The sequence below is a fragment of the Lepisosteus platostomus genome, chromosome 14, assembly GCF_059453375.1.
Source record: "Lepisosteus platostomus isolate fLepPlt1 chromosome 14, fLepPlt1.hap1, whole genome shotgun sequence".
In the NCBI taxonomy this organism is placed as follows: domain Eukaryota; kingdom Metazoa; phylum Chordata; class Actinopteri; order Semionotiformes; family Lepisosteidae; genus Lepisosteus; species Lepisosteus platostomus.
The window spans coordinates 32,632,566-32,657,912 of record NC_142624.1 but is presented as its reverse complement, the minus strand read 5'-3'; the positions used below and the strand labels follow the sequence as shown (position 1 = coordinate 32,657,912).

Sequence of the window (25,347 nt, the reverse complement as noted above, 5' to 3'; positions counted from 1 at the left end):
TTGTGTAGTGGGTATACAGTACGCAGTAGGAGGTAATTGGATCCACCAGTGTGGTAACAGGAAGGTCTTGCTGGAGGAAAAAATAATCAGTGCACATTTTACCCATCCCATTTATGTTTTGAAGTTTCTTTCTGCATAACAGCAAGAATATGTTTTTTTTTTCAATGAAAAACCGTCTTTGTTGTTTTGCATTGACAAAAGACCTACACTTCTGATGAATGAACATCTCTTTCTGCTTGTCAGTGAATAACATAATATTGTATTAATCACCAATGCAAAAAAAATGTTTTTGCAGACAACAGTCCATAATCTTCTGCGATTTTCCTTTTTGCAATGATTACATTAGATACATAGAATAGCATGGAAACAGCATAAGAATAGGATGTATCCACATATATTTTCTAAATTAGTTTTTAGGTGGTCATAAGATTATGGTCATAAGGGTATGAAAAACAGATTGGAGTAGGTGAGACATATTTCAGTGGTCCTCTTATCCTGTGTGTTTCAGGTGGTGCTATATAGACCAACCTGATATTACTTGTTAACTGAGGTATGAAGGGACTGCTGTCTATAATTGGTTGGTCTTTGAACTTTTCATTGCTGAGTTATTGTTGTCATGGTGACAGCTTTGGATGTGAAGTTGCAAATGTTCCTTGAATCAACTTAGGTTTTGGATTTTTATCATTTTTGATAGTTTTGTATTCTGAGTCAGAGGAATAGATCAAGTCAAGGTATATGGCCATCATGATAGGTTGGTTAACAGAGGAGGTTTAATTGGAAAAACATTGTTTTTTGCTTGTTCTTTTTTCACAATTATATACAGTGTGTACAGTTTGTATGATGTTGAGAATAATGCCTTTGAGTTGAGTTTCACCATTTTTCTCACCTTGACAGTGAGTTTCAGTAGCTACGGTGTCTTGATAACACACAATTTCTATGTAAGACTTTCTTGCTTCTGTGTTTTCATTTCTTTGCAGTTTCCCAGTGACATATGGCCAGTGAAACTAGGTCCCAGTTGAGACCTAATGTAGGAGGAAGATGTTAGGTGACTTTTGAACAGTTTGGTAAAAATGTGTTGTTTGAGCTGGTTTGTATACTTGCATGGTTGGTGCATTGTGAAAAACAATTCAAGACTTAGTCATCAATGCTGAGTAAATTGCTTTAATTTCTAGTCCATTATAAAACCCACCATCCTACTCTGCCCACTCCTGCTCCATACATAAACAAATTGCAGTGGGTAGTTAAAGAAAGTGTAAACCCCTGGAAGCTTCAGTGCTGTGCACTAAGGCCAGTGTGGGCTGACTTAATTGCAACACAAGGTTCACCAGGGGCCATTCACAGAGCACACATCCCAAGACACACTGTGCAGTCTTAGTCAGTGAAACATATTCAGATCAACTGAATTTATTCCTACGTCTACTTGTACCATGCCATTATTAAAATTCTGACTTAGTTCTAATGCAAATCGTGTGATCGTGCATTATAAAGTTAAAAGTAAAAGTTACAGAAAGGATCAAGATGTGTCTAGCAGTCTCTAGACTTTATACCATTCTGCATCAGGACTTACAGTACAGCTTCTGGCTTCATTACAAGTGTCCTTCAGTTACTTATGCATGGGAAATTGAGGCAAAAGCCTTAATCTAGTCGTTGAAAATATCTTTTTGTAATCTTTGAGTGCAGGGCTGCTGTTTCCAAAGCTGATTTGGCCAGGCATAAGAACATAAGCAAAATTACAAATGAGAGGACCATCTTGTTCGTTTCATTTCTATTACCGTAGATAACGGAGTTAATCTAGTTATACTGTACATAGTAGGAAAATCAGTTTTCCTTTTAACTGTCCTTTTAACGTAAAATGATGTTAAAAGTGCTGATGGCTGGTGCTGGGTTGAAGTTGTGATTTATCTACAGATACTGTGACATCCAGGATTGTTGGGAGTATCCTATACAAAGGGAGCAGAATCTTATGAACTGTGCTTTTGTGTGGGGGTTTAAAGGATGCGAGGATCTATTTGGAATGAGGTTCCTGGAGGTGGGATAATTTGATTGAGGTTTATCCCACAATTAAACTGCAGGACCGTTTGAGCATGAACCCTTTCCTTTTCGGTAGATATTTCGGTAGAAATGCTGCTAAAGTGCCAAATGTCTGTCAAGGTTTAGCTCAGGTTAATGAAAATGAGAAATGTGGCTTCTATGTACCTAAATTACCTAAATATAAACCTATAAACCTAAATCTTTCTGTTAATATTATTTCTTTTAAATGAGAACTGTTCACCCAAGCCATTCAGAGAACCAGCCCAGGTTCCTTTCCAGCCTGAGCCTAATTCCTATAAGACATTACCGAGTAAGAATGACATATATCAAAGGCACTTATTCCTTTATACTTTCTATTCTGGGACAGCAGTAAAAGCTTCCACTCCCCAGCTGATTGCCAAAGCCAGTATTAATCATGATGAAGTGGGCTGACACTGTCAAATGTCACTGACAATGTTCTTCAAGGTGGAAGATGGAAATGTCAGCTCTGTATGTGCCAGACAGCATCGGTCTCTCCACTGTCTGGTAATCTCCAGGCACCGCCTTAACAGCCAACCTTTCTTGGGTGAAACGACACAAATAAAAGTTTCAGAATGGAACTGAAAGAGCTGAAATTCAAAGGGGAGTCTTGATGTCAATTATACAGGCTGTTTGTCTGGGGTGGTAATACCCAATCAGCCTGAACATGTATTCTTCTATTATTCTATTTGAAAATATATACAAATATCCTTCTATTTTTGTACGCCATTCTAATTTAACTAGCTCTCTGCCCCCTTACTGTTGTGCAGTACAAGGGAAATTTACCCTTAAAATCATCGTGCTGAGTTTTGGATAGGGAGAAAACCTGTTGTTTTTTCAGCTCTTTTAATTTGCATGTAAACAAACATCTTAAAGGAACAAGGAAACAGCCCCAATTTTCAGCAATGCAAGTTAAGGTAGGTGTAATGCTAGCTTAAACTGGGAGTTTTTTACCTGTCTGCCATAAGGTAATGAAGAGGAGTGCCGAAGCTCTCCATCTGTGGTAGGTTGTGATTTTTTTACACATGAGGTGTCATGGAGCAGTATGGATTCACAAACATCACACCCCCACACAAAAAATGTGATAGTCATACACTGAGTGATGATGTGGTTTGTGTCGCCCAGAACAAGTGTCGGCTCGGATCGTGCAGGAGGTGACAGCGGAGGCAGTAGCGGTGCTGAAGGGGGAGCAGGATCCCCACAAGGACACGGCCAAGAGGCTGCCCTCAGGTAGGACCCAGGGACCAGGGGAGGGGGTGGAGGGGGAGGAGCTCGGGGTTGCCAAGGGTTGCCTAGGAACACAGTCCAAGTCAAACAGGCCACAAGCACAGGGAACAGGCCTCTTGTTTTCTTTTGCTTTCTTGGACAGGGGGCAATTTACATTCATTAATGGGGTTCATCCCTGTAACAGGACCTGTGCAGGTAAGGCATATTGTTCTGTGAATAGACTTTTAGTGTGTTTGTGTGTTTGTGCGGCAGCATAAATCCCCAGATCTTATAAAAGCTGATGAAATTCCACAATGTTTTAACAAAACATTTCTATGGAATGCACCAAAGTAATACATAAGGAATATACCAAAATTGCAGATGTCTCTCTAAAGAAGTCAGAGATTTGGCCTTTTTTATTGCTTCTTCATGTTTGCAGATAGCCATAAGGTGTTCTCTTCTTTAAACATTTACCACTAAGTTAAATGTACACCAGCAGGTGGTTTTTTGTTATTTAGTTTTAGCTTTGTTACAGTGTTTGCATCGTTCTGAAAAACATTAAATTATTCAATTCCATTTATACTGAATAATTAATTCAACATTTCTATAAGCTGCAACAGAGAGAATATTAACTTAGCATCAATAATCTTCTCATCACTAATTCCCAGTTAAGATTAAAACTGTTGAATAACAAAATGCAAGATTGTTCTTATACAGTATGTGAATGATTGCATGTTTATTGCTTGTTTGCTATGCATTATTAAAGTGTGTTTTACAATCTCTACACTGAAGTGTAACCAGTGCATTCTAAAACATGGCCTACTGTTACCAGGGCATTTCGTACTGTAATTCAGTTTGAAGCCTTCATCGGATGTAGTAGGCTCTCTGAGGTCACCAACCTCTCCTGGGGACTAAACCCAAAGAGAAGCATCTCTCTTTCTCTGTTATCCTATAAAAATCAAAACCTCACTGTGAAAGAATTTCAGGAAAAGATGTCGAAAGCCATTTCCTGATCTGCTGTCGGTCCCCTCCTTCGCTCTGTGAGTGTCAGGCACAGTGGCCGCAGCGGTCAGGCAGTCCTGCACCCTGTGGCTGTGACAGCAGAGCTGAAGGCATGGGCTCTCACTTCACGCAAGCAGCCTTAACAAGAGCTGACGTGCACCGCAGTGGCAGCTCTCCAGACCTCTGCAGTCATTCTCAGTCTTGTGAATAGACTGAAAGTAAACGGGATAAAAACAGTCCAAGCTTCCTCTTAGTTTGCATTTTTGTTAAGGTTCCACTTGTAATGCAGGTCCAATGTGGGCTTGAGCAGAAAGCAGCAGAGAGATGCAGACTGTGGAGTGTTTGCACAGAGTGTTCTCAGAGATGCAGACGTTACCCATCTGCAGTCTTTCAGATACTGCGGGCGGAGGAAGTTCACAACGGAGGGTTACCAACACTAGCAATTGAAAGATCATGGCTTGGAAATGAAAATTTACTTTTATGTTTGGTGTAGGTGTTTGAGCACATGTTTGTCGCAGTATGTGTAGGTTCACCCTTCTATACTGTGAACCAAAATATATCAATACCAAGACACTTAATAAGTCAGCTCCATCTTATCAGTGCAGATCTCGGCAAGTGTTCAGCATTTCATTTTTTTATGTTGGCAAGAAAAAAGGTGTTAATCTAAGGAAATTATTTTACTAAATCTACTAAATAGGAAGGGTAATCAGATTATATCTTGAATTTATTAAATGGGTAATGTGCTGCTGTGAGGCATTACTAACAATAAGAAGGGACTAACCCTGGACCTGTACATAAATTTAAAGGACATGTTTTGTTTTCAAATTGAATAATGCTCTTCTTGACCATGAGTTATTTCCATTTCTAGCTACAATTTAATACTTTGCTGGAAGTGTTTTGCTCCAATTTATGTGCTTTTGGAAAGCTGCCATATTTATTCCAAACTGATTCTTGAGAAAATAATAATGGAAATGCACATTGGGATGCATAGGCTATTAACTGCTTAGAAATTCCCTTCAGTGTTCTGGGATTTCCCACTTGCTTGCACTGAAGTCAATGGCCGATGCTCTGTTTCCGTCAGTGCTCACTCTGTGAAGCATGTGGGAGACACTGGGAAGCTTGGTGTCACAAATCGCACGCCAGCACGCAGGCATCACATGGGTACTCCGCACCGCACATACTCGTGCACTGATTGATACCACGCTCCTTCCTATTTAAACCCTCTCTCCTCAATCCGTCCTCGCTCACCAGCTAGAGCTACTCAACCCTTCGATCCTGATTTCTAGTTCTCAATCTCTCACACTATTGTAATCCCTCCCCCTTAAGGGTGTTCCGGCTCTTTCACATTTTAGGTGATTTTGTGTACCTGCCTCCTATCCAGCCCCTCATTAAAAGCCAGACACTCACTCTGTTCCGGGCTCTGCACAGGAAGACGGATGTCCGGAGGCCTGCCTACCACCTAGTCGCCCCATGCCCGCGGCTTGAGAGCATAGGCCTCCTATCGGCGCCCTGACCCAGCTGAGTCCGGGGCACAGAGCGCCCGGCCTCGTCACCCCCGTTTTTATTTCCTCTCCCTGCACCGGATCCCGTTCCGTCTTTTAACTTTGTCTAGGTGTCGTCTCATCTGGATTTCACGTTTTTTTGACTATTGGGCTTCGCCCCGGTTTTCCCCCTGGACTCCCTTGGACTTGATCACCTGGACCACGCCCCCCCGAGCTCCAGTGCACTGTCGTCACGCCCCCCTGTTCGTCCACCTGCCCAGTTCCTCGCTGTCTCCTCCCCGTGTTTGTTGCACTCCCTTTCGGATTCTATCATCTGCATAGAGTCCGAAAAAACGCTTCGTAACACTCTCGACCCTTTGATAACGACCTTTGCTTTACGTCCAAGACTCCTTAAACGATTTGGATACCTTCGCTTTGTTTTGGTTTTTAGTTCAACCACCTCTCTGGCCATGCACAGGGTCCGGCTATTAACCTAAGTTTGGGCATTACTGACACTTGGAGAGTATCGAATAGCCAGTCACGCTGAACGGTGGGCACTGCATACAGAGGTTGTTATTTTCTATATAGTCTGTTATTCATGGATCACTGCAGATAAAGGTGAATTCATAAACAATTAACAATTCCAAACTGACTGAAATTGCTAAGGAGATTACATCTTAAAAATAATTGGTCATTCCAGTATGAAAATAAAAGGTGAACTTGCTGATTGCTTTGCCAGGATTAAAAATACCAAACAAACAAGGCTGGAAGTACCCTATAATTTACAGGAATCAATTCAGCACTGTTCTCAATACAGAACAAGACGTTCTTTCGTGACAAACTGTCAGGAGCACTCAGGGGTCCAGAGCACCATTGTAATTCAGGTGGTTTTGAATTGAGAATGAAAGTGTAAAATTTCTTCAAATTCTGTAACATAGTTATGTATGTTTTGAACTGGAAGCATTTTTTTCTGCAAACAGTTTTGATAATTATTTTAAGGGACATCTCTTTCTGCTGTTCCTTGTGGTTGAGAAAAATCTCTTGCTCAGATCAAGTAGGGAATTGTAGATGCGTTAGTTAATGACCGAAGAAATTTATTCACAAACTGCAGACTGTGTGGCACATGTCACAGCTGGTTGATAAAAGGGTTTTCTGCAATTTTTTGCCTCTAGGGTAAGACAGTTTTTCTGCATGTAGGATGAACCTTCTTGATGTCCATTTCACAGTTTTTAATATTTGTTTTGAGAGTTTTCAGATTGTCCTTGAAGCATTTCCTCATGCCTTGTGAGTCCTTTCTTTGGTAGGGTTGGGAGTACCATAGTGGTTTTATTATACATACTGTACATTAGGCAGACATCCACACACAGTGCTTATCCAATGCAGCTAATGTTGTACTGTATATATAATTTGTATCGGTGGTACTGTAGGTACTGGCGTCAGTGGGCACACTGGTATATGAAGCAATGATTCTTCCGTTTTATACCATGGGTCTTCTGGAGGTAATGCTGTTGAGTGCATTCAGTGGTTTGTGCCACCCAGGCTTCGCAGCCTGGGTTTGAGGTTTCACAGAAGTGTTGAACTTACTTCTGCCTTATATTCTACCTTGGCAGAAAATTATTTGTTTTAGTTATTAGCTAAAGCTCAGTGTTGGCCTAACATGCAGTAGATGTAATTTGTTTTAAATTTCCTTCTGCCTTCTGTCTTTTTCTTCTTGCAGTTGAAGACTCTGCCAATTTGCCACCCTCCCCTCCCCCCTCTCCGGCCTCAGAGCAGATCGGACCCCTGGAGGAAGGTAGGAGCTCAGGGACTGCTGCTCACTTCATCCTTCCTGGAAAAAGCCAGAAAGAAGCAGAAAGTAAAAACAAGTGTCGAAAAGAAAGGCAGGCTGGTTATTGCTATGTGGCTGCTACAAATTAGGTTAGGGTTGCTAATTTCTTGGTGGAGAGGGGGTCTGACAAGCCTACTCTAGTGCACAGCCCAGCTAAGGGCTGTCATTGGATGGGTGTTGCCCCCACTGTCTGTTTTTCTCTCAGGTGTTGTAACCATTCTCTCACATAAGGTGATAAGGAATTCTTGAATGGAAAGGCTTGGAGATGAGCCAGGCACAGGTGGTTCCTGGGCTCCACACGTGGATAAGTGTGGAAAAGTCTAGGGGCATCAACCATAACTTAGGGCCTGGAGTTACTGAGTTTGCATAGGACGGGATTCATGTTCCTTCTTCTCCTCTTCGCGGGAAGGGGTCTTCCTAATAGTTAATGAGCTAAACTGCTCTCATCTCCATCTACCTGGTAACTGGTGCCATGGTCCTCCACCTGCCCAGGGTGTCCCCCAGTTACAGCTCTCGGAATGTTGGCTGGATATGGCGTCTGCATGATGTCATGAAATGAGCCCTCAACCCCACCCCTCTCCCCTGCTGCCCCTCCCCCTTAGCCTGTCAACCACAATAACCCCTGTATGTCCCTACCAAGATGTTTTTTTTATCTTGTCTTTATTTTGCATGTTTTTGTTATTGTGGATATTGTTGTTGTTGATGTTGTCCTTTGCTTGTTTGTGTCCATTGTTTTTCCTCATGATGTGTTGATTGTGTCTCTCAGTGTCTGATTTCAGTGATCACATGTGCTCCAGAACAAGCCAGTGGATGGAGCCTGTCTTTAGAAAAAAACTGTGTTTTGTTTTGACCCTTGTTTTTCATGGGTCTGGTTGGATGGGGGTGAGGGGACATCTTTTGATACAATAAAGACATCTTCCACACACAAGCTAAATCAGAAGACGCTGAACATACAGGACAACATGCAAACTTTTTTTTGCTGCAGTACTGGATTTCCAGACCCTGAACAGCAAATTCAAAAATTATGAATAAGTGGAAAAAATGTTTTTATTTTTTCTGCCATTTTGTTTTCAGTTTGTACCTTTAGATTTTAACAGTGATTTTCTGAAAAAATTGTGAAAATCTTCCTGTGAAGCAAAAAGCTTTTTAAAAACACACTCTCAACGAATTATGACAAGCCATTTGTTATTCTAGGATGATATCAGACTGTAGTGCATTCCAAGAATATTTATATGAAAGTGTCCATTGGTTTTCATTTTTCATTTGTTTGTTTTATACTGGTACTGTAAATTAAAAAAAAGGTTGCAAATGTGATATAAATAGAAAATTCTCCATTTGATTTTGATATGTAAATTAAAAAATACAGTAATGCTTGTGCATATACATACAGTATGTGTATTTCGCTCTCATTGTGTTCCTTTATCTTCTCACCATGTGAGGAGCTTTTCCTGAGCAGATGAGAGCCCTTCCCCTCTGCCCCATCAGATTGCACTGCTAGTTTTCTTCCACCACAGGCTTCAGTGTTCTGGGTCCATATGTGTGTCTGTGCCCACGTGCGAGTGTCTGTGTCTCTGTGTGTCCATGTGTCTTGCCTGTCTCTCTCTGTTCGGTTTTCCCTGCAGTTCTCTTCCTGTGTCTGTTTGTAGATGTAGGGGATGAGGAGAAGGCAGGCCCTCTCCGACGGTTCCAAAATTCTCGGGAGAGGTGCAAGTTCCTAGCCCCCTCCATCTCGGTGTCTGTGCCCGACGATGATCCCTACCACTCTGATGACGAGTACTATGAGCACCCCTTATTCAGCTCCGAGTGGACTCACTCTGGCTCTCGCCCCTCAGGGCAAGCTGCCATGTTTAGACAGATTGAAGGTGAACCGCGCATGGTTCCTCATTTTTGTTTTTTACTCCTGCTCCTCCCCCCCTCCCCAGCCCTTTCCTCTCCTGTCCTCTTCTTCCTTCTCCTCTTCTGTATCTCTGTCTGTGTCTTGCACGGTCTATCCAATAGCCCTTCCTGTGGTTTTTTTTCATATCTTGGTCAAGTCTTTGTTATACTCCAGCACTGGGATCACACTCTAATCAGAAAATACATTCACACATGCAAAAGTGTATGCTTGTAGACTTACATGCATGCATGCTGATATGTGCACACATGCATAATGCAGATTGATGCATGGGTGTCCATGCATGCTTGTGCACATCTGAACACGTATGCGTACGGGTCTAAAGCATGCGCGTGTATGCAGATGAACTAAACGAGACATACAGTATATTTCTGATGCATGTTCACAATTTTATAGCAAAATGCGTAACCAAACAAAGAGCAAATGACTTGTCACATATGGAAAAAAGAGTGCATTCCTGCCAAGATAAATGCACTTTCTCTTCAGCCATTCTCTGTCAGCGCTGTCCGACTTCGTGGGATTGTCCTTTCATCACTCCTCACTGTCTGTGAGCTACCCATGTGTGAAACCTGCTGATTTACACCTGCTGTAGATCACAGGAAGGCTTTCAGCTCTTAACCATTTTTAACTGTAGCAAATACTGCAGAACAGACTCATACAGGATAGAATGTGTTTTGCTTGGTAAAAAAGAAGTGAGTTTTCTTTTTAAAATGTATAATCCTTGACCTAGCTTTGCAAAAAAGAAATCGCCTTTTTTAAAAAAAAAAAGAATGTTGGATCTTTGATCTGGTAATACCACTGAAAAAGACAGCTATTCTCCAGTCAATAAAGTCCAAATATCACGTTGAGAACGTTATTTTCTGTCGCTGCATCCCACATTGGTACTCCGCAAAATTATTTTGCTTTCTATAACACCGCTTTCAGTAATATATTGACAATTACAGATGAGTTAATTTCAACGGCGCACTATAAGTCTTGCTGCAAAGTAAACTGTAGAAGTTAGTACTTAAACTGAACAATATTAAATGATCAAATTTGATTTTCTATTATAATTATGCTCTTTGATACTTTGACATGTAATGCAGCAATTCCGGTGCTTATATATTATATCTACATAAATTAACTGTCATATCATTGAAAACACTCAGTTTATAACACCGTACTCTATCTGTAATGTTATGACTTATATTATCAATACATATTTTGTGATTTTAAGTGAGGTTCATTGCAGATGTTTGTACATCACAAACAAATGCAGACTATTCCCTTTCACATTTGATGTTACAAATTAGAAAAAAAAAACATACAGTCTGGTTGTAGGATGTAGCGACATAGTATTGTTAGTTGACTTGGTGAGAATGGATTAAGGCTTAGCATTGCTCTGTGGACCTTGATTCCAGAATAGCTATGAGAAAAAAAAATTTGATCTCCAAAATGTACCAGTACTGATTAAAGTACAGTAGATTATCTAAATATACACTGTAGATGACTAAATAAATGTAAGATAATGGTAAAAAAAATACATTATCATTAAAATTGCACATAGGTATAATGACTAAACTACAGTATAAATGGCTGCATTTTGGTAATAGGTTTACATTGGCTTTGAAATACTCTTTATCTGTCCATCCAGCCATTCATCTTTATCTCTGTGCTGCTTATCAAGCTATTTCTTCTTCTATCATTCTGCAGTATCTATCTGCAGTAGAATACCAATTTACAGTATCTTTGTTTCTATAAGAATACATCTGTCAACAGTATGGATTTGCTTTATCTGTTAATTTGTCTTTCTGACTTTACTAAATCTTTTTATATCTTTCCTCCTTGCTACATTGTAACAAAATATGTTTGTACTCACACACATTGGAATACTACAGGCTTGCTGTGAAGCTACTTTGTAATTGTACACCCTGCTGTTATGAAAACAGATGTTGGAAGAAATAAATTGGGATATAACGAGCTGCTTGGTGGAAACAAGATTTTCCTCCATCCTTACAGTGGCATATCTGAAACCTAGAAACATATTATGGTGTTTCAAGGATTTTAGTGTATGAAGAAACTGTTTCCATAGCAGCACTGTGTATCTGGAAGGTAGTTTAATAGCAAACCTTATGTGTGTATGTAGAGATTTTTAGAAATAGTGATTAGGGGGTTAATGGATCAGTGGTTTTTCAAGATGGACATTAACCCTCCGTTAATGTTTCCCTTTAGTGGACAGATATTTTTCCTTTTCAAATTTTAAATCTATTTACAGTTTTAAAGACCTAATCTACTTTATTTCATGTAATTACAGTATCTGTGTTGTTTCTGCTTAGGAGTACCAAAAACACTTTAGCAATCCTTTGTTTCAATTTAATTTAAATGTATTGTTTAAATGGTAGAGATTAATTAATTACCTAAAGAAATTCTGGTCAAGGAAATATTCACATCTTTAGACATTGTATAATATATATATATATGAATAGATCATTAAAATTAATTGGTTTAGGAACTTCTACAAATAGAGCTGAAAGTGTCTCACTATTATTTACCTGTGTAACCCAAGTCTGTGTTGTCCATAGTCTTGATGTATCCACTTCTTCCCCTTTTCAAAGTAGAAGAGACCATAGAGGCTCTTTCAGCAGCCGAAGAGGAAGAGTGGACTACAGCAGCAACAGCAGCTCTTGTGGAGCAAGAGCAGCAGAGGAGTGGGGAGGAGCCTGAGCAGGGGCCTGCTGCTTCTGAGCACTTAGAGCAGGCAGAAATAATAAGCGAGGCCCAGGCTCAGTTCTGTCCGCAGGCCGAGGCAGCTAGTGTACCCACAGAGGCACCCAACGGGAGGGGCGATGAGGCAGGGTTGGAAAAGTGCCCTCAGGAAGGTGTGTCCTCCTTCCAGTTTGCATGTGTTTTATTCATTTGAATGATAGTTTAGAGAAAGTAAGGGAGTTACTTGTAGGAAGAATGAAAATAACTCTGTTAGCGCTCCTAAGCCATGCAAGTTTGAAGGTAATTTTGCTTCTCTGTCAATTTAACAGTGTGATGCGTGAAGCTGCAAAGAGCTTTGATTTTGCTTTTTCTGTTTCCTATTTTAGTTTTGTTGGTAATTGCTGGTTTTGATGGGCAATAGTGTTTCATGTGCTGATGCTGCTGCCAAGCCTTGATCTGCTTAATGCATTGATGCTACATGTTAAGGCTGCTTTTAGACCAACCCGTTTCATTAGTTTTAACTCATTGCTTGGTGTGTCTTTGCCAGCTACATTGTTGATAAATTTATTGATTTATCCAATCCCTGAATCACCTGCTTTCTAAGCAATGGAAAAAAATTGCAAATCTTCTGATTTGATGGTGTTTTGGTTCAGCTTTTTTCAAAATGTGTTTATTACCAGTGATATAATTTTTTTCTTTGTTTCTTAGTGTTGATATTCCATATATTGTCATTTCCTGTATCAGTAATAACCACTTTTCATCAACATTCAATTTTCTTTCCATTAAAACTGCCGTTGCTGTTATTCACTAAAAACTGAGTATGATTTTCCATCTTAATTTTTGGTTTTTATAGCGTTTGGTAACTGCAACAATTGATTGTTGCTAATTTAATTTAAACAGATTCTCATTCCTCTTTGATTCCCTTGAAAATCAGTTATTTTCGGTAATTGTCAACCTTTTCCAATGGTACCCTTTTATTTTTTTTCGGTAATGCTTTTCTGCAAAATATAAATGCAAGTAGCTTTAATATTTTTCACATATTTAAAGCATATTTAGAGCACAGTGTGCAGGATATGTTAGAAATTTTAGTTTTTTCAGTGATTAACAGCATGTTAATTCACAGAACAAACAAATAACAAAGAACTTAGTAACTACACTTAATGTTATAAGGAAAATTAATATTCAGCATACAGTAAGGACGTAGTTGTTAAACAGGAAGCGTACAAAAAACAGGTTCTCAGATTTACAATAACTGCTCCCCTTCCAGTCTTCCCATCCATAACTCTGAACCCATTTCTCAGTGCAGCACCTAACCTGCATTACTGTATCAATCAATAATTAAATTAATACAATTAATAAGTACATTTATTAATTTTAATTACTGATTATTTTTTGTTACATGCATTACATGAATTATTAATACATTAAATGCATACACCTAATCCGTGTGCACACACCCGGTCCAGTCTATTAAACTTTAATAGACTCCAGTCTATTAAACCCTTAAACCATGACCTCAATGGTCGATTTAAACCTTTTCCCAGACACTAAAATTAATAAACCACCAAAACAAAAGCTGACCCATTGTACTCTGTTATCTATATAATTTAATTTACTGTATTTTGTTCTGTGGCCTAATATCTACAATAATTCAGCATGCATAGAGCTGTCCCATTTCCTTAGAACTTTGAAACACAAGCACATTATTTTAAAATTTGTATAATATATGTACTGTATCTATTCTAGTTAGCTAGTTTATATTTATTCTAAGGACTGAACATAATATTCTTGATGTTATTCACAAGTATTTTCTGTTCTTTTGAGCCCTTTCTTAAATTAGAAACAGCAGGAAATTAAATTATCCCTTAAATCAAGAGAGATTTATTTTAACAAATTTACAACTATGATATTTTAAATAATATATATATATAATTTTCTCAGTGTATAAGCTCTAATTAGCAAATCTAGGATTGTGTGGGATATCAAACGGTCCGTTGATATTGACCTGGTGTCTTAAACAACATGTCTTGCATCAATATAGTATCAATATAGTATTTCAAAAGTATTTAGTATTTAATCATTTTCACCTACAGTACATATTACATGTTGTTCTTTTGTTCAGGATTTAATAAGTCTCATGGGCCCTAAGTGCATCCTCCTCCTCCTTTGAAATCTTTTTTACATTCTTAATGGCAAGAAAAGGATTAATCTCGACAGGTTTCAATTTCTCTCATGGATCTATGGGTAATCATTGCATTTTTCTTTTCTTTTATTACCCATCCACATTGTGGCTCTGCATGTATGCATAGTGACATCAGTGGCATTTTCGTTTTTCATTTTCGTGTTTCTTCATGCTGCCATTGTTGTTTCTCCAAAATAATGCAGTGCATTTTGCTGCATACAACAACATGCATTGGTGGAGAGCTTTGCATGTTTGCAATGTGTTGCTTGTTAAAAAAAAAAAGAAAAAAAAAGCGGAACAACCAGACTACTTTAGATTTGCTTGCAGCCCTGAAGATGGACACAGGAAGGCCAGCAGGGCCCAGCAGTGAGCTGACCTCTCCCTTCTGCTCAGATCACAAAGATGCTGAAAAGCAACAGGGGGAGCCATCCAAACTACAAGCAACAACCGAACTGCAAGCTCTCGTTCCATCAGGAAAAGATGAACAAACCCCTCAGCCCAGAATCTTGGAAACTGTCCCCCAAAAACCTATTGAACCTGCTACTGTTCACGAGGCACCTAAGATCGAGCAAGGTCCCGTTCCAGCTGCCAGTTCTCCTTCAAATGGCCAGATCCACCCCAAAGAAACGTCAGAGCCCTCAGCAAAACAGTCAGATGATGCAAAAGGAAAAGAGTCTGGTATAACCTCTGAGCAGCAATATCAACCAGAGGAAACCAAGAAACAGGATACCTTACTAACAGATGCACAAAAAGAAGAAGAGGGGATTTCTTCTAAGGATCCCAAAAGTGTTTCTGAAACAAAGACCGGTACTGCTGAAAAACAGCCATCAGCTGAAGTGCAGGAGCCTGGCAGTCCAGTGGCTCTAGTCACAAAAGGGCAGCCGGTTGACTTCAAGACTGAGCTGCTGCCTGATGACACAATAGGTCAGGACAAAACAGAAGGTAAACCTGGCACCACGCCGAAACCTGAGGACATTGGTGCTAAAAAGGAGGAGAAACAAGCTAAGGGTGATGAATTGGAGAAAAGAGAAGAGAACCCGGAAAAGGTAGTGATTAAACCAGAAACACATGACTATGAGACTTCTTTGGCAGGAACACAACTACTAGAAAGTGACATTTTCTTACCAGGACGTTTAGATGCAGTGAAAGAATTAGGGACTCCTAGCCATGAAGAGCACAAAGAGGGAACTGCTAGTGCCAAGTCTGCAGAACAGTCAGTAGATAAAGATCTGAAAGAGGATTTGTCAACTCCTGTGGTCGTGTCAGACTTCAAGACAAAGGAGGAGACTCCCACTGAAGTCCCAGAGCAGCCAAGCACAGAAAAAAAGGTGGCAGGTAAAGAGGTAATGCAAGACCAAGTGCAACCAGACGAACCACAAACAGAGGAACCCTCAAGTGTCTTGGACCTGCCCATGGAAAGCCTTGAGAAAGACAAGTCGGGAATGTCAGCTTATTTTGAGACATCAGCCTTGAAGGAAGAGGAAGCCAAGGGGGATGCTGAGCAAAGCGAGGATTACTACGAGCTCAGTGACGCAAGAGAGAAGACTTCTACATCTCCAGTTGTTGTAGCAGATGTGTGTGGGAAAACTGAGAAGCTCCAGGCAGCAGTGGATACTGCCTTACCCCACGAAATTAGCTACAGCACATTGGCTCAGGCACAACTATCGGAAGACAAAACAGATGCCAGGAAGAGTCCAGTAGAGGAATTGAAAGCCCTCCCAACGTTGGAAAAGAAGAAGGATGAGAGTAGGCTCTCAGCAGGCAGGTTATCTTTGGAGCAGAGAAGTTACTCTCTGAACATCCCCATTGCTTCCTTGGAAGCTCTGAATCAAGGAGGGGGTCACGGGCGTCCAAGGACCTTCTCACCTCTGGCTACAGATATTATGTCTTTCACCAGTGGTAGCTTAGATGAGCCAACAGATTACCTTCCAGTAACCACACCTTCAGTAGAAAAGCAGCCAGTTTTCCCTCCTTTGATTCTGGAAACCTCTGCTACAGCTCCCACTTCTTCGCCCCCTGTTCTGGCTGCGGAGATGAAAACCAGCCCGCAGGCAGAGTCACCTACCGAATCTCCTTTCCCATTGAAGGACTATTACAAAAATGGCACTGTGATGGCTCCTGACCTTCCTGAAATGCTAGATCTAGCAGGCACAAGATCCAGACTGACATCAGAGAGCGCTGACCCTGAGATAGTGAGAAGAAAGTCAGTTCCCGCAGATGTGCCAGCCCTTATGGGTGACAGCTTGGCCCAGTTCGGTTGGGTAGACAAGAGTCAGAAGGTAGCTAGAAGTGAAAGCCAACTGGAAGAGATTGGATATTGCATTTTCAATGAGTATACAGGCCCCATGCCCTCACCTGCTGATGTGCATAGTCCAATGGACTCACCTCCTCAGATTTTCACCACACTTGTCATGGAAGAGGATAAAGAAGAGGGAATTACAGTACCTGAGGCACAGAAAGCAAAGGAGGAGGAAAGCTGGAGAGCAGAAGCCATGAAAAAAGAGGAAAGTGAGGCTGAGGACAAATCTAAAATTGTGACTCAACTGGTATCTGAAGTAGACAAAGCAGTAATGGATGTTATAAAGGAAGATTCAGTGGCTGACATGGTTGGAATAAAAGAAATTGGGGAAAAGGAAAGTGTGGCTGTTGAGGAAGCCAGTGCAGAAAGTGACAAATTGGACACAGGAGCCAAAAGTGTTGTAATAGTGCATGAAGAAGAAAAAGTAAAAGAACATGATCTCACTTCTAAAGCTGGACCCACTTCTAATATCCAAGGGCAAGTAATTCCAGAGGTTGAAGAGCAGGAGCTTTCAAGAGACAGTACGTCTCCTGTCCCACCAGAGATAGATGACACAGGATCCAAGGAAGTGAAGCTTAGTGAAGGTTCTGAGGTTGAGTCTACAGCTGTGCATGCACAACCAGTTACCCTTGAAAGCACAAATATCGAGCCTGAAGTAGAACCTAAAGCAGATTCTGAGCCCAAACCTGAGGATTCTGAAAAGCTATTGAAACTAGAAGGCCGCCCTTTGAGTGTAGAAGAAGCACTGGAGCTGCAGGAAATGAAAGAGAAAATGAAAGAGAAGCCAGATTTGGTGCACCAGGAAGCCTATGAAGAGGTAGATGCAGAAGAAGTCTACACAGGTGTGCTAAGTAAAGAACGAGTGTCCAAACCTGAAACCACCAAACAGATGCCATCTACTGACAGCACTTCAGAGGAAGAAAAAATTGAAATACAGGAACCAGAAAAGCCTAAGCAGCCAGAGGAGGTACTGGTACCCAAAGCAGAGCTGGTAGGTGAGGAGACTCCAAAGGAATCCCTAGCTGTTTCTGCAAAGGAGGAGGAGCCTGCAGCAGTGACACTGGAAGTCACAGGAGAAGAACTGAAAGAGAAGGAAGGTGAAGAAGAAGTGGAAATGGCTGAAGAACCAGAAGAGGTCCTGGAGGAAGTCAAGGAACCCGTCTCACTGGAAAAGCAGGAAGAGGAAGAGGAAGGGTTGAGTGGTGAAGCTGGTGCTGAGGAAGCACTGGAACCCAGAGGGGTCATTGAGTCAGTCGTCACTGTGGAAGACGACTTCATTACTGTGGTTCAGACTATCGATGAGGGCGAGGAGCCCTGCCACAGCGTGAGGTTCTCTGCACCCACTGAAGAAGAGCCACAACGGGTGAGCCCTAAGGAAGAGGAGGAGGAGCAGGAGGAGGAAGAACAAACAGAGGAAGCAGAGGTTGAGGGCGCAAGCCTGGAGGAGGCTTCTGAGGTTCCTGCCTCTCCTGCGAAGGAGGAGGTTCCTGAGTCTGAATGTAGAACAGAGACATATGATGACTACAAAGATGAAACTACCATTGATGACTCCATATTGGATACAGACAGTGCCTGGGTGGACACTCAAGGTGCGAGTTTTATTTTATTTGTTGCTTAACATTACAAAATATGTATCTGAACTTCAAATGTTACCTGAAGAACAATACTGCTTTATTTTCTCCTTTGCTCCTTTGTATATATCCCAAATACCATTAATGTATGAACACATGCATTCAGTTCTTTACCAAGTTACGTGGTATGTTCCCATATTCACCTTGGGAAATTTACAAAGAGTAAAAAGCACTAAGTTGTTTGCCTTTGATTGAACTTATTTTAATTATCTGCAAATTTGGCGATCTTATTCGGCTCAGGAACACAGACATCAACGTGTCTCCATAATTAAACTGGTTCTAGTTATGTTCATTTTTAAATCACCACTAATGGATGTTGATATACAGTACAGTAGATGAGTATCAATAATCATCATTAATTGTATGAGATGTTGTTTTAGATCAGTATTAATTGTGACAAAATAGTTGGACATACATTATCAACTGCATATGTGTGAGGAGTGAGCTAGACATCGTAGGATGTAAGAAAGACAAAAGATATAACACTGTTACTTAACACAAGGGCTCATATTGGAGTTTTTAATAAATAACACATAAGTAAACTGCACTTGACCAAGGGATTGTTGTGCCTTTTTGCCTGCTATGGGCTCAGTCTTCTTGTTTTGCTCCTTATGAACTACAGATGACGACAGGAGTATCATGACTGAAAAGATCGAACCACTTCCCAAAACGGAGAGCCTTGAAATCAGAAAACCCTCTGTGGAAAAACTCACAAAGGAGAAGGGAATGGGTAGGGGGAAGGGTCGGGTCTCCACTCCTGAGCGCAAGCCAGCCAGAAAGGAGCCCAGTTCTGTCCCCAGGGATGAGATGAAGAAGAAAAAAGGTTCCTATCAGAAATTAGTATTATACATTTACTACATTACTCTTACTTAATTTAATCTTCATTAATTTTCAGCATCTTTTGGCGTAACTTTGATTTGAATACAAAAGATTTTACAAATCACCTTGTAATTTTTTCTAAGTCATTTTTTCTGGATTTTAATTTATACAGATATTGTTCCAGTACGATTATGGCAGCCACCCCCAAAACTGCTATCCGTTCCCAAGGAATTGCACAGCAGTAAATGAAATGGAAATTGTTTTGATTTTCAGATCGCTGGCTGGGTAGAGGATGTGAGAGAAGACTGGGTTTTTCATATTATGTGCAAAAGCCTGAGTCAAAGTCACATTAATGTCTAGCGCCATCAAATAGGTCATTCAGAATGTTATTTTCCTACAACAAAATGCAGTGGCTATTTGTTCCATCTGCACACTAAAGCTTTTTTTTTTTTACGGTTTTCATCGTACAGTATTTGATTTCTTTCTTACCTTAGATGAAGGGGTTGTCTGAATAATATTGTAATCCTTCTGTGTCGGTGATTTAACTCTGCTCAACCTGACTTTGTCTCTCCTTCTTATAGCAGTGTTTAAGAAGGCTGAAATAACTAAAAAAACAGACATACAGACCCGATCTCCTTCCCGGAAAATTGTATTAAAACCGGCTGTCAGATACCCTAGACCAGCTCAGCATCACGCCTGTGCTAAACGGAAACCAACAGGTGACAACGCCCAAACAAAACAATCTGCAATGTGGCTGGCAAACATGGACATCCGTATCTCATTGCTAGAGTGGTTTCTTTCTGTTGTTCTTGTGGGTTTTGTGTTGTTGTTGTTTTTTTTAAGCCACTGGGCTGCGTTTTTTTTTTCGCAGACTGTGGCATAGTTCTCTTCAATGCTTATGCCATTCGTGAATTTTTCTCTCGTAGCAGAATGTTTTTTTGCATATCGAGCAGTAACCATGATCATTCATGCTTTCTTTTCTGTTCCATTTTCTTTCTTGCTTGGTTAAACCACCGTGGTCGTGCATTGGCCCTGCATTGGCATTCAGCGCTTTTTGCCATTCTTCTTCTCCTTTACTCTATCAGTGGCAGTTTTTCTTGGTCAGAAATGACTGTATGTGAGCAGCAGTCTGCAGCTGGGATTATGGAGTGGAATCGGCAGAATTGTACTGGTCTGTTTTTGAAGAGCTTTAGCATTTTTATGTATCACTTTTAAGCTGGTTTTTGTAGCTCACTCTTGTCGTGGCACAGATGATTGCCCAGGATGCTAGTTTCCTCAATTGGGCTACCTTGCCAAAAGTTGCCTGCCAGTGTACTGTGCCACTGTGTTTCAGACAGTCTGGGCTCTATTGTGTTATGTGGGGAAGAAAAGCTAATGTACTTTATGTGAGAGGGACCTAAAAGTAGTATGCAATAATAAAGAGAGAACTCGGTATGAAATGAAATCTTAATTTTTTATGATTTCAAGGTGAAGAACCCCACAGTTTTACCCACAATAATCCAGGATTAACTTTATATTACCGACCTCCATTCACATTAACCGCATATAATGACTGTATATCCTGGATGTAGGTAAAGTGTCTTTTACGTGTGTGTCTGTGAGCAAGTACAGTAGCTTGTCAATGGTGGGATTTCTGGGGGGGGGGTCCAGTCAGACTTGCAGCTGAGCCTTTTCAGATCCAGCTGCTGCGTTAGATTTTCCGTGTGGTTTTCGCCCTCAGTGTGTCATGCACCATTCGCTCCAACCATCGCTGCTTTTTCTGTGAGTCCTCTCCAGAGTCGGCGTGCTTTAACCACCCCAGTGTCCCTCTCTCTCTCTCTGCAGCTGTGGCCGTGACAGAAGGGAGGCAGCCCCTCAGCGTGGCCAGGCAGACCAGGGACAGAGTTACAGTGAGTCCTTTATCCTCTTTACTCATATCATGGAGTAAGTCTCTCTGCAGTACCAGACAATGCTCTATGTGGAAGGGCTCTCAGGTGCAGCTTCTGTATTACACAGCACTAAGTGTTTATTCTGTTCTTAAGGTGAAAGTTTTACCGTCATGCATCTCAGGCATCTCATAACTATGATATTTCTCTGACTAGATTCAAATGTGATACATTTCTGAATGAGTAATTGCTTTTTTTTTTCAAATATTAAATGATGGAAATGTTTGGATATTAGCTGTCTGGTATAGACCTTCTCCTAATTGGTGCTATAGTGTTACCACATGCAAGCTCTTTCATTTACAGTGCTTTCAAGAGCAATGCACGGATGCTGTAAATTCAGTTCTTATTTTCCCAGAAGCTGTTTTTTTTTCCACTTTCCTGAAAGCGTTCCCGAAGCTTTTTTCAGTGCTCACCCATAATTTACTCGTCATGTTCTTCACCAGCGCTGTTCGTACAAAATGTTAAAGTTGACAGTCTGTGTAAAGCTGAAAGAGATCAGTGAAAGAGAACAGCACGATTTCTGAAGGGATTTCTAAGATTACATTGTCAGCAGCTTGATTTATTAAATCATAAGCCTTTCCTAATGAGATTGAAAAAAATGTCCATTTCACACTGTCCAGATAAAACACGCATTTAGTCTCATCAGCTAGCGTTTTTCTTTGAGATCCTAATTACTTTCCTCACAGTAGATGATGAAAAAACTAATCTCTATATATAATGTTATTACTAATTCTACACATCTATCTACATTTATATGTCTATCTAAAATAATAAATACAAGTTTAATACGACTCATATTAAAGACTTAAATCTGAAATGCTGCAGGGATTACTTCAATCAGCATCAGAACACATACAGTACATTACAGCTTCCAAAGTGTGCCTTGTCTTTGTCTTTCATTTCTTTTGTTTTCATTGTCAAGCTTTCTATTTTATTTTTTGGTATTGCACATTTTTACATTTGTCACTACTTCACTACAAGGTCTCTTGTCAGTAAAGTTTTCTGTAGATAGGAGATAAAATGATATCACATGGGTATAAAGAGTTAGTGTGAAATGTTTTTGTCTTCGTCAAGTGGGCAGTCCTAAAGGTAGTCCTTAATCAAACAGTCCCACTAAAGCCTCACATTAATTATCAAGACAGGCTTTGACTGACATTTATTCAAAGGGTCTCTTAAGAATTGTCAGCTCTAATATTACTATCATTCTTTTTTGATTAATCACTTGGATGATGCCAACACACACCCCTCTGTTTATAAAACAGCTTGTAATTTCTTCAAATGCTCAATTGCTTCTAGCCTATTCAGTATGATTATACAATAATACAAAAAAATCATGCTTGTTTTGCATTAATTGATCTTGATGTTCATTTACAGTTTGAAGAAATGGTTTAATGTAGCCATAGACGTATTATTATCATGTTGCATGTCATCATTATGCAAAGGCATCTACTGTATGACACTTTACAGAAAGCTGCGCAGTACAGCATTATCATATGATTATTCCTTCTAACAGGCAAAGAAAAAAGGCGAAAAAATAAGAATGTTTCTAATAATTCTAATACTGCTAATTGTTTGAGTATGGTGAATTTTTAAAGAATCTCAAGGCACATGAGAACCTGTACTGGCTCTGAATGGCATAACTACTATAAAAAAACATTACTGAGTTTCATTACTGTATACACTTAATTTGTTTTATGGTTAACTTTAATTTGGATCATTTTTATTCATTCATCCGTGTTTAGCCTGTGTTATTTCATGTGTTCCATTGTCTTTTTAGTCATTTGTTTTTTCATTTGCATTTTTAATTTAATTCTTCACCACCTCCCTTTCTTGTCTTTCACTCTCACATCAAGAACTCATCCCCCTCTGCACTCACAAAGATCCCTACCTCTAAAGTGCGGGCCTCAGCCCTGCTCCCTCCCAGACCCAGCTCGGCTTGCTCGTTCACTAAAAAGACCTCTTACCTCGAGTCAGAGCTGTATGGCCCGCGACCGTCCTCCGCAGGGCCCAGAGACCACCACACAAACCACAGCCCCTTAGCCAAGGTAAGGAGAGCCAGGGCAGGGTCCCACATGTTGCACCCGCTAAATGGAAACACATTTATTGTACCATACGTAGTGTATATTTGGACTTACTTGTGCTGTCTCCAGGTTTTTCATTCTTTGTGCACTTTTGAGCTTTGAGTTTGCTGACGACGAGGTTCAGCTTACCGTGCCTCAGGCTTTTCATTAACGAAAGAAAAACACAAAGGGTGTGATTAATCCACTTCCGAAGTTAATTAACTTTGTGGCGTTTTTTCATCCTGTTTTCAGTACAATAAGTAGTCTGAAATGTGTTAGCTACTGCCGTTTTTCTGGTGGTCTCCCATCCAGGGGCGCCGTACAATGGCAGACCCTGCGCTCTGACCCCAGGCTTCTCTCCCTGTCTGTGTGTCTGTGTCTCCGTGGAGAAAAGCTGGGGTATGCGAAAAGACGAATTCCTAATGCAAGAAATTGTATAGGGCTAATAAAGAAACATTATTATTATTATTATTATTATTATTATTATTATTATTATTATTATTATTATTATTATGTAGCAGGTCACTTTTGTCTGTCACCAATAGTAGCTAAAAGTGAATGGCTGCTGGTGGAAAGCATTGCTTTTGTACTGTAGATAAGGGGTGCTGCTAAAGTGAGATATTGCATATTAGGTATTGAGGCTGAATCTCTAAATTTCTACTTATGTAAGCAGAAACAGCCACTGGCTCGATCATATTGCATTATCATTGCATTAATTTAGATTCAGTCAAAAGATCTGGTGATGAAGTCTTGTTTTACTGAGTTTAGCAAATATTTTTCTGGGATTTAGTTTTTTTGGGGGAATTTCTGATTCCTTCTTTCTGTACTTTTAAGCATTGTCAAAGCCTCCTGTCACTGATGGATTTGTTCATGCTAATGGTGTGATCATACCCTTAGCCATCCTGAATTATAATAGTTCAATATAAAGGCTAGTATATTATTAATCTACTCAAGAGTGAAAGGAAAACATTTGGCCATCTCACTTGTTTGGTAGTAAGCAGCTATATGTGTCAGGGATCTCATTGAACCATTTTTTTGAAGGAAGTCGGGGAATTGGTTTCATTGATCTAGTCCTGTAGCTTGTTCCATATTCCCACAGCCAGTACGCTTTCACACAGTTTCCACTGGTTGACTTTGTCAGCGCTTTCGAGGCTTTTAAATCCTAGAATCAGGTCTCCTCACTGTCGTCCTTGTTCAAGACTAAAATGGTTCTGTTCCTTCAGCCTCTCGGTGTCAGCCCCTTCCTTCCCAGAAGAGTCTGTGTGGTAACAGCCATAAATACAGCAGAAACGCCTCACACGGCCGCACTGCAGTGAAGCTCCACCACTCGGGGGGGGTGAAGCCCAGCAGGGCTCTCACGCCCTGCCTTCGTGTTGTGTGTGTCAGGATGGCAGCTCACGGAGCCCAGAGAAGCGCTCGGCTCTCCCCAGGCCTTCCTCCATCCTGACCTCCCGCCGCGGCCCAGCTGCGGACCACGACGAGAGCTCCACCTCGATCACCAGCTCCGGCTCCACGGCGCCTCGCCGCCCCACCTGTAAGAGCCGGCCCCCTCCCCTCCTGTTTCCCAGCATCCTCCCCTGCTGGCCCCTAATGCAGCTAGTTCTAGCTGCCGTCGTCTCCATCGGCACCATGGAAACCTCTTCTTCTGCCTTGTTAATGTCTAACTCTTTTTATCTGCATGAAATGTCTTCTTCGGTTTACACTTCTGTGATGTGGGTTAAAGTGCTTACTGAATGAAGTAAGAATGAAGTAAGGTGGTCTTTTCTGTTGCATATTATATTCCATTGATTGTTTATTGTTTGTAAAAATGTGTAAAATACAGTGATGTGAGGACCTTTTGGGTTTTACAAGTTAAAAGCATGAAAATTTGACCAATTTAAGGGAAAGTGATGGTGACATTTGAAGGACTTAAAATGCTCTGTGCTACTGTATATTCCAGTCTCAATTTAGGTGTGACACCCAACTGCTTTTGTATCACTGAAATGAATTCTTCTTTTAATCATCTACCCAGGCTGTGTGGAGGTGTAAGATTTTAAAACTCCTTAGGTGAACAGAGCCTTTGCCTATACCCCCCAAATTGACCTTTGCCAGAGCAGAAAAAAATTACATTACGAAAAATCAATTCCTTCTGCTCCTGAAAAAGAAACAATCCTAAACTGTGCAAAAAGTCAGTTCAACATGTTTAACATGTGTCCTTGTAAGGGACTGAGGCTGAGACATTCGATAGTTTGATCTAGATCACTGACAGAAAACGTCAGCAATGACAGCAGCACAAGACTGCTTGTG

The 25,347-nt window shown here is 40.7% G+C and overlaps 1 protein-coding gene across 28 annotated transcripts in view; it reads left to right on the top strand.

Annotated features, from left to right (window-relative positions):
* map2 (microtubule-associated protein 2) overlaps positions 1 to 25,347 on the top strand; it is a 138,076-nt gene that overhangs the window by 89,191 nt on the left and 23,538 nt on the right. For 12 of the 28 annotated variants that reach the window (XM_088605722.1, XM_088605724.1, XM_088605720.1 and 9 more), the window contains 10 exons: positions 3,175 to 3,279; positions 7,456 to 7,530; positions 9,213 to 9,428; positions 12,058 to 12,318; positions 14,655 to 18,215; positions 18,880 to 19,080; positions 19,658 to 19,795; positions 20,901 to 20,965; positions 22,855 to 23,046; positions 24,448 to 24,595. In XM_088605722.1, coding sequence (XP_088461848.1) covers positions 3,175 to 3,279; positions 7,456 to 7,530; positions 9,213 to 9,428; positions 12,058 to 12,318; positions 14,655 to 18,215; positions 18,880 to 19,080; positions 19,658 to 19,795; positions 20,901 to 20,965; positions 22,855 to 23,046; positions 24,448 to 24,595 — 4,962 coding nt within the window. Of the gene's footprint in view, positions 1 to 3,174; positions 3,280 to 7,455; positions 7,531 to 9,212; positions 9,429 to 12,054; positions 12,319 to 14,654; positions 18,216 to 18,879; positions 19,081 to 19,657; positions 19,796 to 20,900; positions 20,966 to 22,854; positions 23,047 to 24,447; positions 24,596 to 25,347 lie in introns of all 28 variants that reach the window. The other 16 variants (XM_088605739.1, XM_088605737.1, XM_088605732.1 and 13 more) reach the window with 12 other exon arrangements.